Source organism: Gymnoscopelus braueri (genome assembly GCF_963280865.1).
Source record: "Gymnoscopelus braueri genome assembly, chromosome: 7".
Lineage (NCBI taxonomy): Eukaryota > Metazoa > Chordata > Actinopteri > Myctophiformes > Myctophidae > Gymnoscopelus > Gymnoscopelus braueri.
In genome coordinates this window covers 45,869,772-45,892,381 of record NC_137608.1, presented here as the reverse complement: position 1 = coordinate 45,892,381, position 22,610 = coordinate 45,869,772, and the positions used below count along the sequence as shown (strand labels likewise).

Genomic DNA, 22,610 nt, shown 5'->3' with positions numbered 1-22,610 from the left:
AGCTATTTTCGAATACCAAAACGCTCGCCCCAAAACACAGTCGCCCCGGGGAAAATCCGGCCACCTCGGAACGGTCGCCACTGGTATTTCTAAACGTAACTTCATATTATGCCTAGTACATTCCCAAACGTACGTAACCACGGCCAAAACCTAACTTCATTCCTAATCTCAACCTCAGTAAAACTATGCCTAACCTTAAACGTATTTCAGTAAAATGAATACAACAAGAATACAAGAACCGCTGGGGGCGAGCAGTTCACGGAAGAAATGGTGGCGAGTGTGTTTTGGGGCGAGTTTTCCGGTCACCGGTCAGAGCGCACTGAACAAGCGCTCGGGTGAACGAGGTGATGGTCTGTCGGCTAGTTGCATAGATAGTGAGTTGAATCTACCGGGAGACTGACACATTCGCAACTCGACTCATATCATGTCGTATATTACTTCTTTTAGACAATCCGTGCCTGCCCTGGCACGGACTGCGGGGGCGGACATTCGCTTGAAAACATTACATTTCGGACGATTCCGGTCCACTGTCACCTCCACCCAGACGGAGCAGGAGGACCGTAGTGTCCAGCACCAGAGGGACGTGGCCCGGTCACAGAGCTCTGGACCCAGCGCTCATAATGAGATCTCGGTAGACTTTGGGCAGACCCAGGAGGCTTACAAGAGCAAAGACTCACTAGAGCTCCTCAGAAGTTTGGTGGTTTTCAAACTCTGCTCCTTTGACCTCCTGGTTGATAAGAACAAGGAGGTACTGTACAGTGTTATGGCCATTAGAGCACCATACAGTAGCCTAAATGCTGTCCTAATAATATTACAGTGGTGTTGTAAAGTAACTAAGTACATTTACTCAAGTACTGTACTTAAGTACTTCCAATTTTCAATCATTTTACTTCTACTTACTTACTCCACTACATCTCAAAGGCAAATATTGTACTTTTTACTCCACTACAATTATTTGAAAACTTTAGTTACTAGTTACTTTGTAGATTTTTATTTTTAGGCCGATTACAAAACATGCATTAACCACTTTATCCCTATATACTTTGGCTATTTGAAAATAGCAGATCTACAAGCTTGTAGATCTGCTATTTTCAAAAGATTTGTATACATTTTGAACACTGACATTCTGCATAATGAGTACTTTTACTTGTGGTACTTGTGGTTTTCTGCCAATACTTTTGTACTTTTACTCAAGTACATTTTGAATACCAGACTTTTACTTGTAACAGAGTGTTTCTGCATTGCACTTTTACTTCAGTAAAACATTTGAGTATCCTTTTCCCACCACTGCAGTTGGCCATTAGAGTACAGTAGCCTAATGCTGTCAATTTGTGTGGATGCCTTATAATAATATTACAATGCTTATAAATAGTTAATAATGTTAATAGCACAATACTGTTTTTATTTGGATCATACAGATAGGCTACAATTAACACATGTAGTATCACACAGCCTAGTTTGAACTGAAATGCATCAAATCCCATAGGTGGACCTGTGCCAGAGCTTTATTCATGAGACATGATGCAAAAATGATGCACATTTTGTAAACAATTGCAGTAGAATTGAGCCTGTGTGGACAGTTACAGTATCGCACCCCAGTCCATGTGTTTACCACACAAACGTTTCATGTTACAGACTTCATAGAGTGGAATTACCTCTTTGGGGAACTATTGGCATTGTGCCCTTTTGGCAGTGACACTGCAAACTCACCATGTGATGCCCGGGCCATGCTGTGACTGTTAAGGCTATGCAGCACAGTTTGAAATCAGTGGATAGGTCACCAAATCATTTGTTTACGACATACTGTATACTATACAGCACAAAGGTGACACACTTGCCCATTAACCACTTTCAACCTGAAGTCCCTATTTTGCGCATGTCATTATAGGCAAAAGGAGAAAAAAAAAGTTCAAAAATAGCAGATCTACAAGCTCACAACGCATCACCGCAAGGTATGACGCGAGCTAGTAGATCGGCTGTTTTCAAATAGTGGATATGCTGTACAGTATATAGGGTTGAAGTGATTTTTATGCTAAATTAGGAGATTTATTTTGGACCCCCTGGAATCCCCTCAAGGACCCCCTGGAACCCCCTCAAGGACCCCCTGGGGGTCCCCGGACCTAAAAAAAACTCTTGTTATGAATTACAGCTCTAAGATTAGGCATGTATACAGTATCAAATTACATGATATGATATTGCTCCACAGATAATGGATCTGAGCAAGAAGCTGCTGGGCCAGAAGGGCTTTGAAAAGTTCATGAAGATGACCTTCTATGGTCAGTTTGTGGCTGGAGAGGACCACAAGGCCATCAGGCCCCTGCTGCAGAAGAACCAGGCCTTTGGAGTGGGCTCTGTCCTCGACTACAGTGTCGAGGAGGACATCAGTCAGGAAGAGGCCGAAAACAAAGAGATGGAGTAAGTAAGTTGTGGTGTTTGCTCTGTAGTTAAAAAGCATTATTTTACACTTTGGCTATTAAAAAATAGCAGATATACAAGCTCATAGCGCGGCACAGAGTGCCGTGCTACGAGCTTGTAGATCTGCTATTTTAGAAAAATCGAGAAAATGTGTGCAAATTAATATATTTATATTCTTTTAAAGCGAACATTTTTTAACTAAAATCTTTGCTTCTGGGGGTCCCTGGAACAAAATATTTTGCGATGGGGGTCGGCGGCCGAATACATATCATTTTGGGGGTCCTTGACCAACACTGCCTTGACATGAAAATGTTTGAGAACCACTGATATAGAAACATACGTTTTAAAGAAAACTGTTAGGATTTAGAAGACATTAGTAAGAATCAGCCTCTTAATGGGTTAACCACACAAACTCTGTTCTGGGCATGTCATCATGATAGGCAAACATTTGGCCAAAATTGGCAAACATTCAGCGACAATAGCAGACAAGCTCACAACACGGAATGTTCTGATGCATTGCAAGCTTTGTAGGTTTTCGGCAAAGATATTTGGTGTATAAGGAAAAAGGGAGAGGACCAAGTATCGACACCTAGGGGAATCCAGTCAATGAAGTATATATGTAGGGTTTAACCACTTAAACTTTAAGTGGTCAAACCCCGTGGGAAGAGTCACCTGTCAACTAATTAACGTAACCTGAGACTATTTTGCTCTGTTCCAAACTTGTTTCCAAATGCTACGGCTCGGTTTCAAATAGGGTTCTCAGAAACTAATTTCGTCCCTGCTCAAGAGGTAGTACTATAACACTGAGCTTTTGGGAGCCCAGAACTCACAACCTGCACTTTCGAATGTTTTCAAAAAAGCAAATTTGAATGAAGTATCTCCCTGGTTCTGCTTATAATGGAAACACAAACTGGTTCTGGAATTTTCAGGTTGGAAAGTTCTGGAATACACTTCTTAGTAAAAAAAAAAAAAAAAGAGCCATAACTTGAACTTTATTTTATGATCACATTCAGCCAAAGCACCTTTCCACACACATCACTTTCCTCATTATGATTGATTCTGCTCTGGGGTGGGAATAGGCTACCAGGATGTAAACACTCTCTCCAAGCTCAATTGGTCGGCTCGGTCAAGGCCCCCCTGCCCTGATTGGCTGGCTGGCCGTTGATGAACTCTCCGCTATTCAGGAATTCTGTCACATGAGCAGCAGAAAGGCACAGCCAGTGTGACGTGTGATCTGACGGAAGCATGGATGAAATGTGCTGCTGTAAACGCACCGTGTAGTTTACACTTGATTAATGATTGAGATAAAGTGTTGACCCCATTATATAATTCGGAGGTATATGCAGGGTTGGGTTTGCTGGGCCGGGCAGAATCCATGCCTCTGCTTTTGATATCCCCCCTTCTGGTCATTATTTTTTTATGGCTGGTGGGGATATGATTCATCCCTGCTTCTGGTCAGACTTTTTAACCCATTAAGACCTGAGGACGCGGACCCCCATCTCAAAATATTTAGTTCCAGGGACCCCCAGATCGAAGCAAAGATTTGAGTTACAAATGTTCACGATTTTTCAAAAATAGCAGATCTACAAGCTCGTAGCGCGGCACTCGGTGCCGCGCTACGAGCTTGTAGATCTGCTATTTTTGAATAGCCAAAGAAATCAAAAATGACCCAGATGCGTCCCCGGTCTTAATGGGTTAAATGTCCATTTGGGAAATGTATACTGTCTGATATGTTTGATAATATTACAATTTAACAATTTGATTAAAAAAAAGTGTTATTTTGGGCACATTTGTCACATTTTGGGAAAACAGTTTTAATTAAAAAAAAATAGCCAATCTACAAGCTCACTATGGGTCGTGAGCTTGTAGTTCGGCTATTTTCACTATTTATCATACAAAAAAAGTCATACAAAACAAAATACATACAAAAGTATAAGGGCGTAAGCTAAGTGGTTAAGAAAATACCCCACCCTTAGTTTTTTTCCAAGTCGAACCCTGGGCATATATTATGCACTTACTGACAGGACGGGGCGATAAACGTCTAAATTAATTAATTTCTGGTCGAAATGTAGTCAAGATTATGACCACACACACATTGTTCGGCTTAATTAACTGTTAAGTAGGCAAAAATATCCTCACAACTTTATCTCCCTCAGACATAAGACATTAGACGGCTTGTCTTACTGTACCTAAATACATATCGGATGACTACACAAAATCCTCCTTCCTCGCACAATATGGCATTGCTTTTTAGAGGTCAGCTGTGAAATGAGAAGGCTTGAAAAAGCCGGCTGTTAAGCGATACGTTTCAATGTCAGGCGACACGGTCTGTTGACTCTGAATGATAGCCACGCTCTTTTCTTTTTTTGTTCTCGTTATCACATCTTATTGAGATTCTAAAGCGCGCAGACAATGTTTTGGCCGTGACTCTTTTGGTCCTTAATGCTTGTAGTTTAGCCCCAGCATTGACTTTATTTCTTTAAATAGCTTTTTCTCTAGTTGTATAGTATATCACAGCTACAGCCTGAATACACTCTGTCTGGGGGGATGTCAAGCTTTATACCATTAAAAGACATATCAAACTTCAGCCAGCTGGGCCTTTTGTTTGGCAAACACAGACCTTTTGGGCCGTGAGGCAGGAGGACAAGGCTGGTTAAGCTAGCTTGATGCTAGACAGCATTGCTTTACAGGCATTCCAATGCTCTGTCAAGATAACAAAAACATTAGTCAGCGGCTAGCTGCAGGGAGAGAGAGAGAGAGAGAGAGAGAGAGAGAGAGAGAGAGAGAGAGGGTGGGGGGTATGGGAATTGGAATGGGAAGATGGTATTAACAATGCAGGTACTGTTCCCACTGGGCAGGCAGGAGGGCTATTTATAAATGAATGCACTCATGTTACTGTAAGGTGACTAGAATACATAAGAACAAATGGCATCTATCTCTCTAGCGTAATTCAGAGAGAAGGGAAGAAGAAATGGTTGAAAGGAAAGGAAGTTGTTGAAACAAGAAAGGAAAGGAAAGGAACTTCGGCCCTCCCCTTTGTTGGGAATGGCTGGTAGGAGGGGCCCCAGCAAATATCTAGGGGAAATATATTGATATAGTAGGCCTACTCTTTATACTAGAGTATTTAATATAGGCTAAGGTATGCCCCTTTAATCAGTCAATTGAGGGGTGCTCGTCTCCTGCCTGCTGTCTGTGTGCGTGTCCTTTAGTGAAGTACCCGAGAATGAGCCTGCCGTAAGACCCGACCGTTTTAGGTGAATGACAACAGCTGCTGACGTGCACGGGGAGCAGCTGTTGTAATTTGCGGATGATGGCGCAAAGGTGTGACTGATTATTTGTCATAATGATGTCGCTGCCGTGATCTTTTTATCATGCTAAATAAAAATAAGCTAGATTTTTGTTTTTTTATAAGCCATAAAAAGTGACATGTATTAATTGTTCTAAACATACCTGTTGTCCACAATGAGTGAAGCCCAGGGGCAGGAGGCTTCCGGAAACGGACACCTGGTCATGAGCTGCTCAAGCCCTGTATGTCATGGTGGGGAATAGGTCCAGTGTAATGTGGTACTAGTGCCCTGAGGGCAGTGCAATACCTGACAGGTGTACTGCTGCAGTCACCTGTGTGTCAGCATGATGGCCAGCCTCGACAAGCTGCCACCGTCGAGGTCAGGAGGGTTCATGAAAAAAAAAAGTCTAGCGCAGTGGTTCTCAACATAGGGTCCAGGGATCCCCACAGATCTTTTAGAGCAGTGGTTGTTTCCAAACCTTTTAGCTCGAGACCAAACATTTTTTTATTTATTTTTTTAAACCTTTTAAAATCTTTTGAAATATATATATATTTTGAAATATATATATATTTTTGAGTGGTGCTAGCCACTCCAAGGACTGACTGTGTGTGGGTCTGTCCGTTCGTCCGTCAGGAGTGCAACACACACACACACACACGCGCGCGCGCGCACACACACACACACACACACACACACACACACACACACACACACACACACACACACACACACACACACACACACACACACACACACACACACACACACTTTTGAGTAAAAAAAATACTCCAAATGAGTAAAAATATAAAGCAGTCTTAGGCTAATAATTGCTCAATGAAATGGCACCACTCTCTTCACACTGGGTGTGATTTTTTATATAGTTCCCGACCCACAAAAAATGGGTCCAGAGTCCGACCCACTGTTTGGAAAACAGTGCTTTAGAGGGTTCCAGGGGGTCCCCAGCTAAATGATTGATAGTTAGGAACCAAATGGTCCCATATGGGTCTCTAACTCCAAGAGTGTACAAACGGAACCAAATGGACGCAAATGGTTCCATTTGGTTCCATTTGTACACTCTCAGAGTTAAACCCCGAGGATTTTACAGTGTAGATTGGGGTCCCAGAGAAAAAAATAATCGTATTAAATGGGTGCCCGTGTGGCCTATTGCATTTCAAACAGTGGCTCCTTTAAATTAAAAATGATTGAGAATCACTGGGTCTAGAGTGTGCCAGACACTGGCTGCAATTACGACGCAACCTAATATCCCAAACGTCAACTGATTTGATTTTGTCCCGTTCTGTTCCCTCTCATTTACACGTATTACACAGCTCCTGCGTCTCTGCCGTGGAAAAGGAGAACACCGGTAAGTTCAGAACGTTCCATTCTCGTTTGTGCTGCAGGCCGGCTTGTTGAGTTAACTAGGGCGTCACGATAATGAGGGGTGTGATTTTTTTTTTTTTTTTGCGGCTCCCTCCAGGTGTGGACCACAGAGAAAAGAAGTACAAGGCTCATAAGAGGTTCGGAGACCGCCGCGAAGGAGTGTCTGGAGCGCGGACGTATTTCTACGCCGACGAGGCCAAGTGTGACCAGCACATGGAGACCTTTCTCAAGTGCATCAAAGCATCGGGTGAGCCAACCGGAATAGTGTGAACCGTGTCCACAACCGGTTGTTAATTTCGTCGACTAAAACTATGCCCGAAAAATGCTCGTCGACTACCTTTTTAAACTGACAAAAACTAAATGAAGACTAAGCAATGATGACTAAAACTAAGACTAAATATATTGACAATTTCGTCAACAAATAATTTAAAAACTAGACTAAAATGTTAGGGAGGGACTAGTGGAGAAGAGATTCAGTCGAACTAAAAGACAGCTGAGCTTGTAGATCGGCTATTTTCAGCATGCAACTAAGGCCTGCCGAAATACATTTTGGCTCACGCCACGTGCGCGATGTAAACAAACAGCTGTGATAGGAAGTAGAACGGGAGTGGTTCAACGCATGCTTGACTGGTCTGGCAGCGCGTCACCGCCACCTAGCCACCTGGCATGCACACTACAGCGTTTTCAATCACTGTTACGTCTCCGTGTAAACGCGGAATAAAAAGTGAGAACGTAACGGCACTTTGTCGTTTTCTATTCTGATCGTTACCGTTTAAACGAGGCCTAAATCAAAATTTGCACTGTCCACAACACAGCACACTGAAGCCGAATATCCATATCGGCCAGCCCCAGAATGATATCCCTCGAACTACTGTGATGTGACTGTGGTTAATTTTCATTATCCGCCCTTTTAAAAAAGAAATCATTAGTGGCACAACCCTCTGAGCTGTTCATGAGCATGTCATTGTGTGATATGGATAGCTGGACATGGTTTGATTGATTTGAACACTAAGTATATCTGACCCCCAGGTGGAGGCGCCACCGACGGCTTCTCTGCAATCAAAATGACTGCTCTGGGACGACCTCAGTTCCTGGTAGGTGGCGAGGGTTGAACAAAGGTTCGGCCCACCAATTTAGCTGATGGAGTTTGGACGGGCGGGCTTTCAAGTTTGTCCTCTGTCCGTCTCTCTCTCTCTCTCTCTCTCGCTCCCTCCCTTTCTCTGTTCCCCAACTCTATCCTCCAATTCAGTTGCAGTTCTCTGAGGTTCTGGTGAAATGGCGGAACTTTTTCAACTTCCTGGCTGCACAACAGGGGAAAGAAGGACTGGAGGCCTTGGAGCAGAAACTGGAAGTGGATCAAATGCAGGTGGACCTCCATCCCCTGCTGTCATGTTGCTGATATTTGATTACATATCTATGATGATCATCATTATGATCCTCATCATCATCATAATCAGGGTTTGAAAGAAAAAAATATTTTACAGCATGTCTGTATCCATCTAGGAATTTCTGACCAGGCTGGGGGCTAAAGGTGACTTCGGGAGCTGGTTTGCCAGAGAAAAACATGGATCTTCAGGGTAAGAAAATACTATATTCTTACTATACGTGATTCCATCCAACGTCAGTTTGATCGTCCAGGGTTGGTTATAATTACAAAATGATGTCAATCACATCAAGTACAGAGTATAGAGGGTTTAAGTACTTAAGTGTTTGGTCTTGCAGGCAGCACTTACTCCCAGACCCCAACAAATGGGGTCTGGGAGAACAAATGGTAATCTAATGGTTTATGTTACAGATTGTTAAGGTTAGGGATATTGTTATATTAAAATTGGCTACCGGGAGGGCCGGTTGGCTGGCGGACCACGGCCACGTCACTCTTGACATAACCATAAACAAACCCAATACGGCCATATATAGGCATGTCATTATGACTCAGACATAACCATAAACAAAGCCCCCGACACTATGACATATTGGTCGGATCAGTGGTGCAACGTAGGTGTGAGGAACTCTAGAACCTCTAGTACATCCCTCTCTATACCTAGTAAACAAATACTTAAACGTCCGGGGTCGGCTGGCTCTGTACTTGGTCGCCGAAAACAGCCGATCTACCAGCTCACACGTCGCAATGCGACACGTTGTGGGCTTGTAGATCTGTTACTCCCGGTGAACGTTCTCCCCCAGAATAGGGATGCCAGGGTTTAAGTGATTAATGTCTTTCTAGTGTCCAGAGTTTTGTTGATTTTGGTTTCTCGCGCTGTTGTGACAGAGGAGGGAGATTAATGGCACATTGATTGAAAGCACAGAGGAAGTACTGCTCGCGGCCAACATGAGCCCACACTGTGCCAAACTTGAAAACTTGTATAGAACTTCTTTGATGGGAACAGACACGAGACATACAGGGGGTGAGGTGAGAACATGCTTTTTGAGAGAGTTCTCGGCAAACATTAAAAGTTTAGTGGCTATTATACTTGTTTATTGCATGGAAATTGTATTGTTGAACTAATGCATGGATTTTAACCCATTAAGACCTGAAGCCGATTCTACATGTCTCCTAAATCCCAACAGTTTTCTATATCAGTGGTGCTCAAACCTTTTCATCTCAAGGACCCCCAAAATGTATTTGGCCGCCGACCCCCATCTCAAAATAGTTTGTTCCAGGGACCCCCAGAAGCAAAGGTTTGAGATAAAAATGTTAGCTTTAAAAGAATAAATATTCAAAGATTTCGGTGCCGCGCTATGAGCTTGTATATCTGCTATTTTTGAATAGCCAAAGTGTAAAATAATGCTCTTTAGCTCAAATCAAAAAGTGACACAGATGCGTTCCAGGTCTTAATGGGTTAAATATGTGTCCTAATGTTCGGTGATTTTGCATTTCCTACACACAGCCAGGTAATTAATGGCTGGTGTGTTAATATTGATGTATAGATAAGGAAGCCACACCAGATTAGTCATAACTTCACCGCTGTCAGTTCTCTGAATGTATTTCCCACTGCATAATGCTGCAATGCTTAAACAAATTATTACAAATGTGACTCTGTGTTCTATGATATGACAAGACGGTGATTTCTACAATGCTTTTCTAGTGGCAATGTCTCAAGTAGGAAACTTGCACTCTCATGAGTAGCCGTTCAAGCAGAATTGCTGATTGCAGTAATAATAATAACTTGTACTTGATGTGAAAAAAGGGAAAAAAATCTCTTAACCCATTCAATCCGTGAACACATCTCTGTCATTTTAGATTTCTTTGGCTATTCAAAAATAGCAGATGAGCTTGTAGATCTACTATTTTTTTTGTTTTGTTCCAGGGACCCCCCAGAGGCAAAGATTTGAGTTACAAATGTTCACTTTAAAAATATATATATTCAAAGATTTGCACACCTTTTCACAATTTTTCAAAAATAGCAGATCTACAAGCTCATAGTGCGGCACTCGGTGCCGCGCTATGAGCTTGTATATCTGCTATTTTTGAATAGCCAAAGAAATCTAAAATGACAGAGATGCGTCCCAGGATTGAATGGGTTAATAACAGACTCAAACCTCTGTTTTCCCTTTGTATAAATAATTCAACAACAATCAAGTTTGCTTCAATGTTTGACCAGGTATTGCTGGAAGAAGAGATATTGTATCTCAGGGATTCCTGGCTACATAAAGGATAAATCAAATCAAAATGTTTTAATGTTTTTTTTTTTCTTTTCTTCAATGCAACCGAGAACACGTTTTGTAACACTCTGTTCTATCCTCTGTCCCAGCAGCACCATTGACATGCTGGACTGGAATCGCTTGATAGACGAGAGAACGAAGATATCGGACCTGCTAGTCGTCCCAAACGTGCAGGTCAGCGGAGCAAAGTACCAGAGAAACAACAAGCAGATTATAACTGTAGTTCTCAAACTTTTTCGTGCCCCCCCGAATTGATATGTATATATATTATCAGCCGCGGATCCCCATCTGAAAATGTTTTTTGCAGGAACCCCCAGAAGAGAAGAAAAAGTAAATCAAATTTCTGTAACATTTTCCAATACTTTCAAGATTTTTACAAAAAATATTAAAAAATCACATCCAGTGTGAAGTGAGCGGTGCCTTTGATGAGTTAATTTTGTTAAGCTATATATGAACTAGAGGAACAATGTTAAATCCCTGTCCATTCTTTTCAAGGCTGCTAAACAGCGCCACTTGAAGGTAGGTCACCCAGCTGTATTCAGGTGGTACTTCTCCGTTTGATGTGTGGGTGCTGGTATTCAGGCGGTACTACCGTATTTGATGTGTGGGGGCTGGTATTCAGGCGGTACTACTCTATTTGCGCTGATTAGAGCAATGGTCACTGAGTTATGACCATTTGAAATGTTAGAATGTATGTAATGGCTCATAGGCCTACAGTATGTGTGCAATTTAGGTTTATTTAGTTACTTTGAAGAATGTTTAATGATTTTATGAACTTTCAAGTAGTTTTTACCTACTTTAATCACTTTTAAGTATCTTTTACTTTGACTAATTTTAATTACTTAAAGGTATTTTCTATACATTTTAATTACTTTTTTTTTACTCAATTTATTCACTTTTAAGATTTTTTTTTACTCATACATACTTTTAAATATTTTTACTCATTTTAATAACTTTTAGTCACTTTAGTTACTTTTAAGTACTTAAGGTACTTTTACGCAAATTGGTTATTTTAGTGTGTGTGTGTGTGTGTGTGTGTGTGTGTGTGTGTGTGTGTGAGTGTGTGTGTGTGTGTGTGTGTGTGTGTGTGTGTGTGTGCACGCACGATGTACAAGCTAGCAGCGCGGCACTAAGTGTCGCGCTGCTAGCTTGCATATATGCAATTTTTGAACAGCCAAATTTTGCTGGGGACCCCCCGGAACCCCCCCAAGGACCCCTGGGGGTCCCTGGACCCCACTTTGAGAACCACTGGATTATAAAACCCTAATAACTCCACTCAAAGCCGTTAACACAGCAGCAACACCCAAAAAATAAAGGATTATGGTAATTACAATGATGATGTTATCAATGGCAGTGTGTCAGTCAGTCTTAATGGGCCTACAGTATAGTAAGCTGTTTGAAGGGATTTGGACGGTTTCTTCAAAGCGGTGTGATGTGAGGCTGCTTATCATTGGGGCGCAACAGTTAATCGAACCAATAGATTTGGTAGATTATAACTCATTTATTAATCAATAATTGATAAAAGAAACGATTTACAAAAAATGGCGAAAGTAGCAGATGTACAATTTCGCAAGGCTTTATGCCTTACGTTGTGAGCTTGTAGATCTTCTATTTTCTGCTATCTATCTATCTGTCTAGGCTGTATAAACCACGCTTCTCTATTATTTGATTAACCGATTCAATCCTGGAATGCATTTTAGATTTCTTTGGCTATTCAAAAATAGCAGATATATAAGCTCTGCGCTATGAGCTTGTAGATCTGCTTTTGAAAAATCTAGCAAATATTCGAATATATATTCTACAAAATGTCTTCTAAATCCTAACCGTTTAAAAAAATATATATATGTGTTGCTATATCAGTGGTTCTCAAACCCTTTCATGTAAAGGACACCCAAAATGACGTGTATTTGGCCACGGACCCCCATCTCAAAATATTTAGTTCCAGCGAGACCCCCAGAAGCAAAGATTTGAGTTACAAATGTTCGCTTTAAAAAAACATATATTCAAAGATTTGCACACATTTTCACGATTTTCAAAAAAAAATTAGATCTACAAGCTCATAGCGCGGCACTCGGTGCCGCGCTACGAGCTAGTAGGTCTGCTATTTTTTGACTAACCAAAGAAATCTAAAATGACACAGATGTGTTCCCGGATTGAATGGGTTAATTGAAAAAGTAATCGATATATATTCACCAAGAAATATTCACCAAGAAAATACTGGATATTTGCTGCCCTGCTACAAAGCGCTGTGATGTAGGGCTGGTAATCACCTGGTTTTGGGGGTCATTCTGTCCATGCAGGCAGGCGAGCTGGAGCCTCTGTTGGAGACGTTCACCATCGAGGAGGAGAAGCAGATGAAGAGGATGCTACAGAGGATGGACGTCCTGGCCAAGGTAACCACATTAGGGTTATGTTGTATTTCGTTGTTGTCGGGTAGAAACCTCTTATATCCAGATTTTTTGGTAAATGAATGTCCTACGTGATCATACTAACAGCATCACACAAAAGCATCAAAAGTAGCAGATCCACAAGCTCGAAACGCGGCGCGAAGCGACGCGTTTCGAGCTTGTGGATCTGCTACTTTTGCTATTTTTGAATTTGAAACCTGAAAAGTAACAGTTTTGGACAAGTTTCCACCCGACAGAGACGATTTGCATGACTCTACCATTGGGCTGAGTGTTATGGACAAAATTAGGGATGATGCACTGATATGGAAATTCCAATTTGGCCAATAGACGATGCCACTATTTAGTTTTTATTGTTAATCATTCCCCATTGTGTGCAGTAACTGTGAACAAAGTAGCAACTGAGTCAAAGAACAAAAGACAGTTCTTAGAAGAAAAAGCTGTGAATCCGAGCTCAAGTCTTTTATATTGTCTTTTTTATCTGTAATAGTGCCGCTATTTCCAATTTTCCGGTGTTTCCAAAGTATTGACTATAGCTGAGCACCCACAGCTCAGGAGGCAATCAGAGGAATCAGCCCACCTGCTCTACATTACAACACTATCTGTCTGTTTTAACCCATTCAAACCGGGAACGCATCTGTGTAACCACTTTAACCATTTTTTATACTTTGGCTATTCTAAAATAGCAGATATACAAGCTCAAGAGCTAGTAGATCTGCATTTAAAAAAAAAAAATCTTGGCCATTTTGTGCAAATATTTGAATATTATATATATTTTTTAAAGGGAACATTTGTAACTCAAATCTTTGCTTCTGGGGGTCCCTGGAACAAAATATTTTGAGAGGGGGGTCGGCGGCCAAATACATTTTGGGTGGTCCTTGACATGAAAAAGTTTGAGAACCACTGATATTATAGCAACATAAGTTTTTTCAGAAAACTGTTAGGATTTTTTTTTTAGGACATTTGTAGAATCCCAGAAGCAAAGATTCGTGTTACAAATGTTTGCTTTAAAAAAATATATATATTCAAAGATTTGCTAAAACTTTCACGATTTTTCAAAAATAACAGATCTACAAGCTCATAGCGCGGCACTCTGTGCCGCGCTATGAGCTTGTATTAGGGGTGGGACGATATGGGTACCTCACGATACGATATGTATCACGATATTAGGCCCACGATAACAATATATATCACGATATCTGAAAATGCCGATATATTGCGATATCACGATATATTGCATGAAATTTCACCAACGATATATCACGATATCTGAAAATATCGATATATTGCGATATCACGATATATTGCATGAAAATTCACCAACGATATATCACGATAGTCCTTGTGTTCAATTCATAAACACATAAAATAGCACCAAACAGTTCAAAATCATCATTACACAAATACAGAGTAGGAAAAACAACGTATCACAAACTTAAAAAAAAAAAAAAATATATATATATATATATATATATATATATTTTTTTTTTTATATCGATATTTTTCGGGAGGATATCGATTATTTATCGCGGGAGAAAGTATCGCGATATATCGATATATCGATATATCGTCCCACCCCTAGCTTGTATATCTGCTATTTTTGAATAGCCAAAGAAATCTAAAAAGGACACCTATTCTTTCCCAGTCAAAACGGGTTAAACAAATGCTCTTCCTACACGGGGATATAGCACAGTGCACCGTCTGAATAGAAATGACACATTCCGTTCCTAGAATAAAATAATGTCCCAGAGTTGTACAGTAACAACAAATGAACACCGTACTCCTTCATGATCAGTCAGTCCCAATGCTACCGAACCCAAACCCTGCAAATCTGCCTATGACCCTGAAATGCCTTTTTCAATATTAATATATAAAAACAAGACAGCGAGCTCATTCCTTCGCTTATCATCACTGTAGCTTACACAGTATAAGCTAGTATAATCAATGTAGACACAGCACTAGTTTGCAGAGTCATGGCTTAACCACATCCACCCTGTCATCCCTGTTTTAGGCACGTCATTATTTAAGCAAAACATTTTCCAAAGCCGACGTGACACGTGGTGAACTTGTAGATCGGCTACTTTTTGAATATTTTTTGAATAGGGCTTAAGTGGTTTAAATGACCATTATCTCTCTCTGGTCCCTCTGTACTGTAAAGTAAAAGAAAACCAGGAAAGACCATAAAATGAGTTACTTTGAGTTACTTTGGCTATTTTAAAAAAAAGCAGATATAAGCTCTTAGCGTGTCACTTCGTGCTGTGCTCTGAGCTTGTAGATCTGCTATTTTGGAAAAAATCTTCACAATTTAGTGCAAATCTTTGAATATATATATCTTTGCTTGCTTCTGGAGGTCCCTGGCACAAAATAGTTTTGAGACGGGGGTCCGCAGCCAAATACATGTCATTTGGGGGGGGGGGGGGGGGGGGGGGGCAGTGTTGCCAGATTCTGTGAGAGAAACAAGCAACCAGGTCTAGGAAAACCAGCCCAAAAGAAGCGACTATGGGCCACATGTGCACTTTACATCAGCTATTTGAAAATAGCAGATCTAGAAGCTCACAACGCGTCGCGATGCGACGCGTTGTGAGCTTGTAGATCGGCTATTTTCAAATAAAATCTTGCGGGCAAATTATAATAAGCAGATCTGGCAACCCTGGGGGGGGGGGGGGGTCCTTGACATGAAAACGTTTGAGAACCCACTGTTGTAGTTTAGCGAATGCCCTGTAACCCCCCCCCCCCCCCCCCCCCACCCCCCCCCCCCCCCCCCCAGCATGCGGAGGAGGTCGGCGTTCGGCTGATGGTGGACGCCGAGCAGACCTACTTCCAGCCGGCCATCAGCAGACTGACCCTGGAGATGCAGAGGATCTACAACAGGAAGAAACCTGTCATCTTCAACACCTACCAGTGCTACCTGAAGGTCACTACATACATCTAGGCTAGACTAACACTTGACCAGTGGTGGAAAAAGTACTCACAACTATTTTTTACTTTTAGTAAAAGTAACAATACTGCAATATAGAAATACTCTGTTACAAGCAGAATTCCAGAATTAAAAATGTACTTGAGTAAAAGTGCAAAAGAATTGGCATCAAAATGTACTTAAAGTACCACAAGTAAAAGTACTCATTATACAGAATGTCCCATTTCAAGTTTTCAAATGTATAAACATCTTTAGAAAATAGCAGATCTACAAGCTCACAATGTGTCGCATCGCGACGCATTGTGAGCTTGGTTAATGTATGTTTTGTAATAATAATCCAAATCTATAAAGTAAGTAGTTAGTTACTAAAGTTTTCAATATATGCTGCTGAGATGTAGTGGAGTAGAAGTAAAAGTACTGAAAATTGGAAATACTCAAGTAAAGTAGAAATACCCCAAAATCTCGTCTGCCCGGCTCAGTGGCTGGAGCAATTGATCTGCATTTGCCATTGACCATTACCATGTGCACGGAACACCGAAGCCCGTTTTTCGCTTTCCCCAAATGTCAGCTGTTTATTAGCTTTTTTGTGTTCGCTGGCTCCCGGGTTTGCCAGATCATGTGTGTGAAACAAGCACCGATGTTGCCACATCCGTGAAACAAGTGGACCATCCGTGAAACAAGCAGATCATGACGCGCGCGTGTGGGTGCTCATATCCCCCGACGGGTATGGTCTAGTTGATTTAATCGATAAAAAAAACGAAGCCATCGATAAACGATAAATTAATAAAATAATCGATTAGTAATTCTATTTTGGGCATTACATTAGGCGAAAAGAGAGGGGAAAAAAGCTATTTTAACTATTTTAGCATGACACCATTGTGTGACGAAGCACTTCTTGATTATTCGATTAAACGAAAAAGTTATCTATAGAATAATCGCTAAGAAAATAATCGATAGTTACAGCCGTAGCTGAGATTATTACGGTACTCCTTTCTCTTTTCGTTTGCCATTTGACATATACAGTGCTGTAGGAGATTTGAAAATGTGTTCTAACATTTTCCATTCACAGGGAATGGAAAATATGAGGCTTTCAGGCCCAGTGGAGTCCCAGAGAAATTGTATTGTTTTATTTTACCTTGCCCGCAGCAATGCATGGCAGGGTATTGTATTGTTCCTGTCTGTCTGTTGGTTTGGTATGGTGTGTGTGGGTTTGTTAGCAAGTTAACCCATTTTCATGAAACCTGGAGGGAATGTGCAGTACACTGCCTCAAAAAAAGCTCAAAGGTCAAGGTATAATCATTAAGTTCGAGGGCAATATTGAGAACGGATTGGCTGATTTTCATACAACGTGGAGGGAATGATCAGCAGTGGAGGAAAAAGTACTCACATTTTGTCCTTAAGTAAAAGCATTAATACTGAAATGTAGAAACACTCTGTTACAGTAGAAGTCCGGAATTCAAAATTCAAAATAAAAAAAAAAAGTACAAAAGTATTGGTATCAAAATGTACTTAAAGTACCAAAAGTAGAAAGTACTCAAATGTATAAAATGTATACAAATATTTTGAAAATAGCAGATCTACAAGCTCACAAATCGCGACGCATTGTGAGCTTGTAGATCTGCTATTTTCAAATGGCCGAAATGTATAGGGCTGAAGTGGTTATCATATGTTTTTTAATAATAATCTATAAAGTAACTACGGTAGTAAAGTTTTCAAATAATTGTAGTGGAGTAAAAGCACAATATTTGCCTCTGAGATGTAGTGGAGTAGAAGTAAAAGTACAGAAAATTGGAAATACTCCACTAAAGTAAAAATACCTCAAAATTATACTTACGTACAGGACTTGAGTAAATGCACTTAGTTACTTTACACCACTGATGATCAGTATGTTGCCCTGAAAAGATGATTACGTTTTGTATTAAAACGGTCAAAGACCAAGGTCCCGATAGAGAGATGCAGAGCAAGAGATGCTGGGGGCGGGGCATGGTTTGCACCCCTCAGGTGCTTTTCATTTCTTTCACACAGATTTCTTTCCATCCTATAACTGCAGGACGCCTATGACAACGTGACCATGGACGTGGAGCTGTCTCGACGTGAGGGCTGGCTCTTTGGGGCCAAGCTGGTGCGCGGGGCCTACATGTACCAAGAGAGAGAGCGGGCCCAGGAGATCGGCTACGAGGACCCCATCAACCCCGACTACGAGACCACCAACCTAATGTACCTCAGGTGACAGGAGACCACTTTTTTTTATTTTTATTAATCCATTAAGACCTGAGGCCGCTTTAAAAAAAATATATAAATCCTAACAGTTTTTCAAAAAAAAAAAAAAAAAATGTTATGATTTTTTAAAAATGCTATTTTTGAATAGCCAAAGACATCTAAAGTGACACAGATGCGTTCCAGGTCTTAATGGGTTAAAGATGGGGTGCCGTGATTTTCAGTGATTCCCCCCCCCTAAAAAAACATAATCATCAGGTATTATGGTTGTTTAAAGTGTATAGAAAGTGTTAAAATTATGTTTTTCTGTGGACACGCCTCCAGTTCATTAAGTACAGTATACCTGGTTCTCACCTTAGCACCTCCTCCACCACCTTAGCACCACCCACCTGTCCTAGTCCCTCCTCCTCCTCATGCCCACACCTGTTGTCTTATGATAATGAGGGGGAGGGTATATTTTTACTGTGTCACTAAAGCGCTGTTTCTCTATTGGCACGTTTGACCCTCAAGGTTTTAGCCTCCAGGTAGAAACTCAAAATAGTCAGAGAAGACATAAAACACCATAAAAACACCACCAGGGGGCTTAATGAAGTTCTATCAACCTCATAGACACATGAAAAACTGAAAAAGTGCAAAACCATGGCACCACCTCTTTAACATTTACATCTATGAGTATTATAATTTTTTTGTACAAGGAAGTTGTTTGTACATCAGTACCTCAGGAGCTTTTTCTAAAATGTATTTATTATACAGGACACTGTATGTATTTGTACTATATTATGTATTTTATATTTATGTATTTATGTGTTACATCTCTGTCATTTTAGGTTTCTTTGGCTATTCAAAAATAGCAGATCTACAAGCTCATAGCGCGGCACCGAGTGCCGCGCTATGAGCTTGTAGATCTGCTATTTTTTTTAAACCGTGAAAAGTTGTGCAATTCTTTGAGTATATATTTGTACATTGGACATTTTGTAACTCAAATCTTTGCATCTGGGGGTCCCTGGAACAACATATTTTACAAATGTTCACTTTAAAAAATATATACGTATTTCAAAGATTTGCACACATTTTCTAGATTTTTCAAAAATAGCAGATCTACAAGCTCATAGCGCGGCACTCGGTGCCGCGCTATGAGCTTGTATATCTGCTATTTTTGAATAGCCCAAAGAAATCTAAAAATGACAGACATGCGCTCCCGGATTCAACAGGTTCATTTATCTCAGAGAGTGTTGAAATGGAACAAAATGGACCCTTGTGGGTCACAATTTGGTTCCTAACTATCAGTCATTTAGCTGAGGACCCCCCCCAAGGGGTCCTGGGATCCCATGTTGAGAACCAGTGGGCTCTAGAGAATGAGCTGGGACTCAGACGGGTGTGCGGTTGTGGGCACATGATGATGAACACATTAGCATACAGAGAAAGCGAGGTTGTCAGAGCAGCCGTCTGCCTCGTTTTGTGCATATTTATTATTCCTAGAAAAAAAATATTCACGGTTTGAGAGAAAACCCTGTTCGCTGTTTGTTTTATAATGACACACGCAGTATTCATCACACAGGCTTCTTCCGGTATTATTATTTTTTTGCTTGATCTGGAGTGATTTATTTAGGTACAGCGCGTTGCCACGTAAGCCTAAAGTAATCTCACACACTCCATGTAATCCATAGTTTAATCCTTTGCGTCACTTCGTTAGCAGAATTCAACCATTGTTGAAGCAATCCCCACTAGGGATACGAGAAGTAAATGGAAAAAATTCTAATCGAATAGGCGCCCCGCCTCGTTCCCCCACGAGTACTCGTGTACTCATTTTGCAAGAGCGCATATTTTTTTCCCCTGCTCTGCGATGGAACATTGTATGTCATTCGAAAGTCAATGTATGTAATCCCTCAACAAAGAGCGGTATTAATTATGTCACTTTAATTTAACTCTTTATGACCGGCAACGCATCTGTGTGTGTCATTTTTAGATTTATTTGGCTATTCAAAAATAGCAGATATACAAGCTCATAGCGCGCCAATTTTTTAAAAATCATGATTTTTTTTTTGCAAATATTTGAATTGTTTTCTTTTTTTTGGCGGACATTTGTAACTCAAATCTTTGCTTCTGGGTGTTCCTGGAACTAAATATTTTACAAATGTTCGCTTAAAAAAAAATATAATCCAAGATTTTGCCATGAATTTTCACGATTTTTCCAAAAAATAGCAGATCTGCAAGCTCATAGCGTGGCACCGAGTTCCGCGCTATGAGCTTGTATATCTGCTATTTTTGAATAGCCAAAGAAATTAAAAATTCCGGGAACACAGATGGAATTCCGGTCTTAATGGGTTAAATATGAGTAGTCTCGTCCTGTGATTCAACTTTGCTGGGAATTTGCTCTTGAGACTCGTAGAGAGACAGGTAGGGTCATCGACCTGCTAATAGAATATTAACTACACTATTATGCACTAAAAGTAATGCATCATTTCATATAGAGGCAGAAGCTATTACGCTCAATATCAGCACTGCCATTGAAAATTAAGCAAAATTAAAGTTGTTTTCAAGGTGCCATTTTTGATCACTCCAGCATACTGTGGGCTCAATATTACTTAATATATAATATATAATATAATTCTATAAAATAAAATGAAAAGCATTATATAAATCTTAATTTAAACCTACAGTAAGTATTGTATTCCCCCTCTCAACCAAGTGTGAGGGGACACTTTACTTCCACCTGGTATAGTTTAGGACTGCTGTACATCTCTTCATCTCCTGCTTCGTCCTAGTCAGTGTAGTGCTTTTTAGATGATAGAGAACAGTGAGGACATTACAGTACAGTATGTCAATCTGATCAGTAACCAGGGAAGACTGCATCATTGAATAGCCTTACAATTAGGCAATAGGCGAATAGGCTTACAATTAATACAGCCTTCTGCAAAACGTAGTGAAAATATGCATAACAATGAAATACTAAGATCAACATATTGAAAAAATGAATGCAATCTTAAAACATATAAAGATTTTCAATTAGATTTTTTTCCATAGAGCTAATTAATGGTTTGTTAAATGAGACTTGCAGCCCTAATACACACTTCACAGGGGAAAAGAAAAGGTCACTGATGGTGTTAATGCTGTGTGCGTGTGCGTGTGCGTGTGCGTGTGCGTGTGCGTGTGCGTGTGTGTGTGTGTGTGTGTGTGTGTGTGTGTGTGTGTGTGCATGTGCGTAGGTGTTTGGACTATGTGCTGGATGAGATCGCCCTCAACAGGAACGCCCATGTGATGGTGGCTTCACACAACGAGGACACAGTCAAACACACCCTGAGGCGGTAAGGATCTCCTCTCCACGCATGCAGTGCATCCTTTTCATACTCATAGCCTCTTCACACGCAGCCAAGACAGTTTTCCATCATATAGCCCAGTGGTGTTCAAAGTGGTGGCTGTGGCCACCAGGGAGGCCGACTAATTGGAAATATATACAGTATATATATTTCAACATTTTCCAAACCAAAAAAAATAAGTAAATATAGCTGCAAGCAGCGATAATACGGGGCCAGTGAATAGAGAGAGAGAGAGAGAGAGAGAGAGAGAGAGAGAGAGAGAGAGAGAGAGAGAGAGAGAGAGAGAGAGAGAGAGAGAGAGAGAGAGACGGATTAGATTGAAGAGAGAGAGAGACGGAATAGATTGAAGAGAGAGAGAGAGAGAGACGGAATAGATTGAAGAGAGAGAGAGAGAGAAACGGAATAGATTGAAGAGAAAGAGAGAGAGAGAGAAACGGAATAGATTGAAGAGAAAGAGAGAGAGAGAGAGAGAGAGACATGGAAACGGAATAGATTGAAGAGAGAGAGAGACATGGAAACGGAATAGATTGAAGAGAGAGAGAGAGAAAGAGACATGGAAACGGAATAGATTGAAGAGAGAGAGAGAGAGAGAGAGAGAGAGAGAGAGAGAGAGAGAGAGAGAGAGAGAGAGACAGACATGGAAATGGAATAGATTGAAGAGAGAGAGAGACATGGAAACGGAATAGATTGAAGAGAGAGAGAGACATGGAAACGGAATAGATTGAAGGGAGAGAGGGAGAGAGCGAGAGAGACATGGAAACGGAATAGATTGAAGAGAGAGAGACTTGGAAACATAATAGATTGAAGAGAGATGAAGCGGAATTGACATCTCAACCTATTGCCATTAACAGGAATCGAACCCTGAACCTTCGGATTGACAAGCTGCAACACTACCTATAGTGCTATAGCTTTGTACAGGCTGAGGTTGTCTGTTGAAGATAAAAGTGAACCAGTGAAAGCAGCCGATCTACAAGCTCAGAAACACGTTGCTATCTGAAAAGTTTTGAGA

The 22,610-nt window shown here is 40.8% G+C and overlaps 1 protein-coding gene across 2 annotated transcripts in view; it reads left to right on the top strand.

Moving 5' to 3' along the window:
* The first annotated feature begins 332 nt into the window (after positions 1 to 332).
* Positions 333 to 22,610, top strand: part of prodhb (proline dehydrogenase (oxidase) 1b) — a 35,599-nt gene continuing 13,321 nt past the window's right edge. The window contains exons 1-12 of one of the 2 annotated variants that reach the window (XM_080434403.1): positions 333 to 748; positions 2,207 to 2,415; positions 7,031 to 7,065; positions 7,180 to 7,329; positions 8,112 to 8,176; positions 8,332 to 8,448; positions 8,586 to 8,659; positions 10,838 to 10,919; positions 13,046 to 13,138; positions 15,918 to 16,064; positions 18,118 to 18,293; positions 21,491 to 21,589. In XM_080434403.1, coding sequence (XP_080290529.1) covers positions 425 to 748; positions 2,207 to 2,415; positions 7,031 to 7,065; positions 7,180 to 7,329; positions 8,112 to 8,176; positions 8,332 to 8,448; positions 8,586 to 8,659; positions 10,838 to 10,919; positions 13,046 to 13,138; positions 15,918 to 16,064; positions 18,118 to 18,293; positions 21,491 to 21,589 — 1,571 coding nt within the window. In that variant the 5' untranslated portion in view covers positions 333 to 424. The remainder of the gene's footprint in view (positions 749 to 2,206; positions 2,416 to 7,030; positions 7,066 to 7,179; positions 7,330 to 8,111; positions 8,177 to 8,331; positions 8,449 to 8,585; positions 8,660 to 10,837; positions 10,920 to 13,045; positions 13,139 to 15,917; positions 16,065 to 18,117; positions 18,294 to 21,490; positions 21,590 to 22,610) is intronic. The other variant, XM_080434404.1, reaches the window with a different exon arrangement.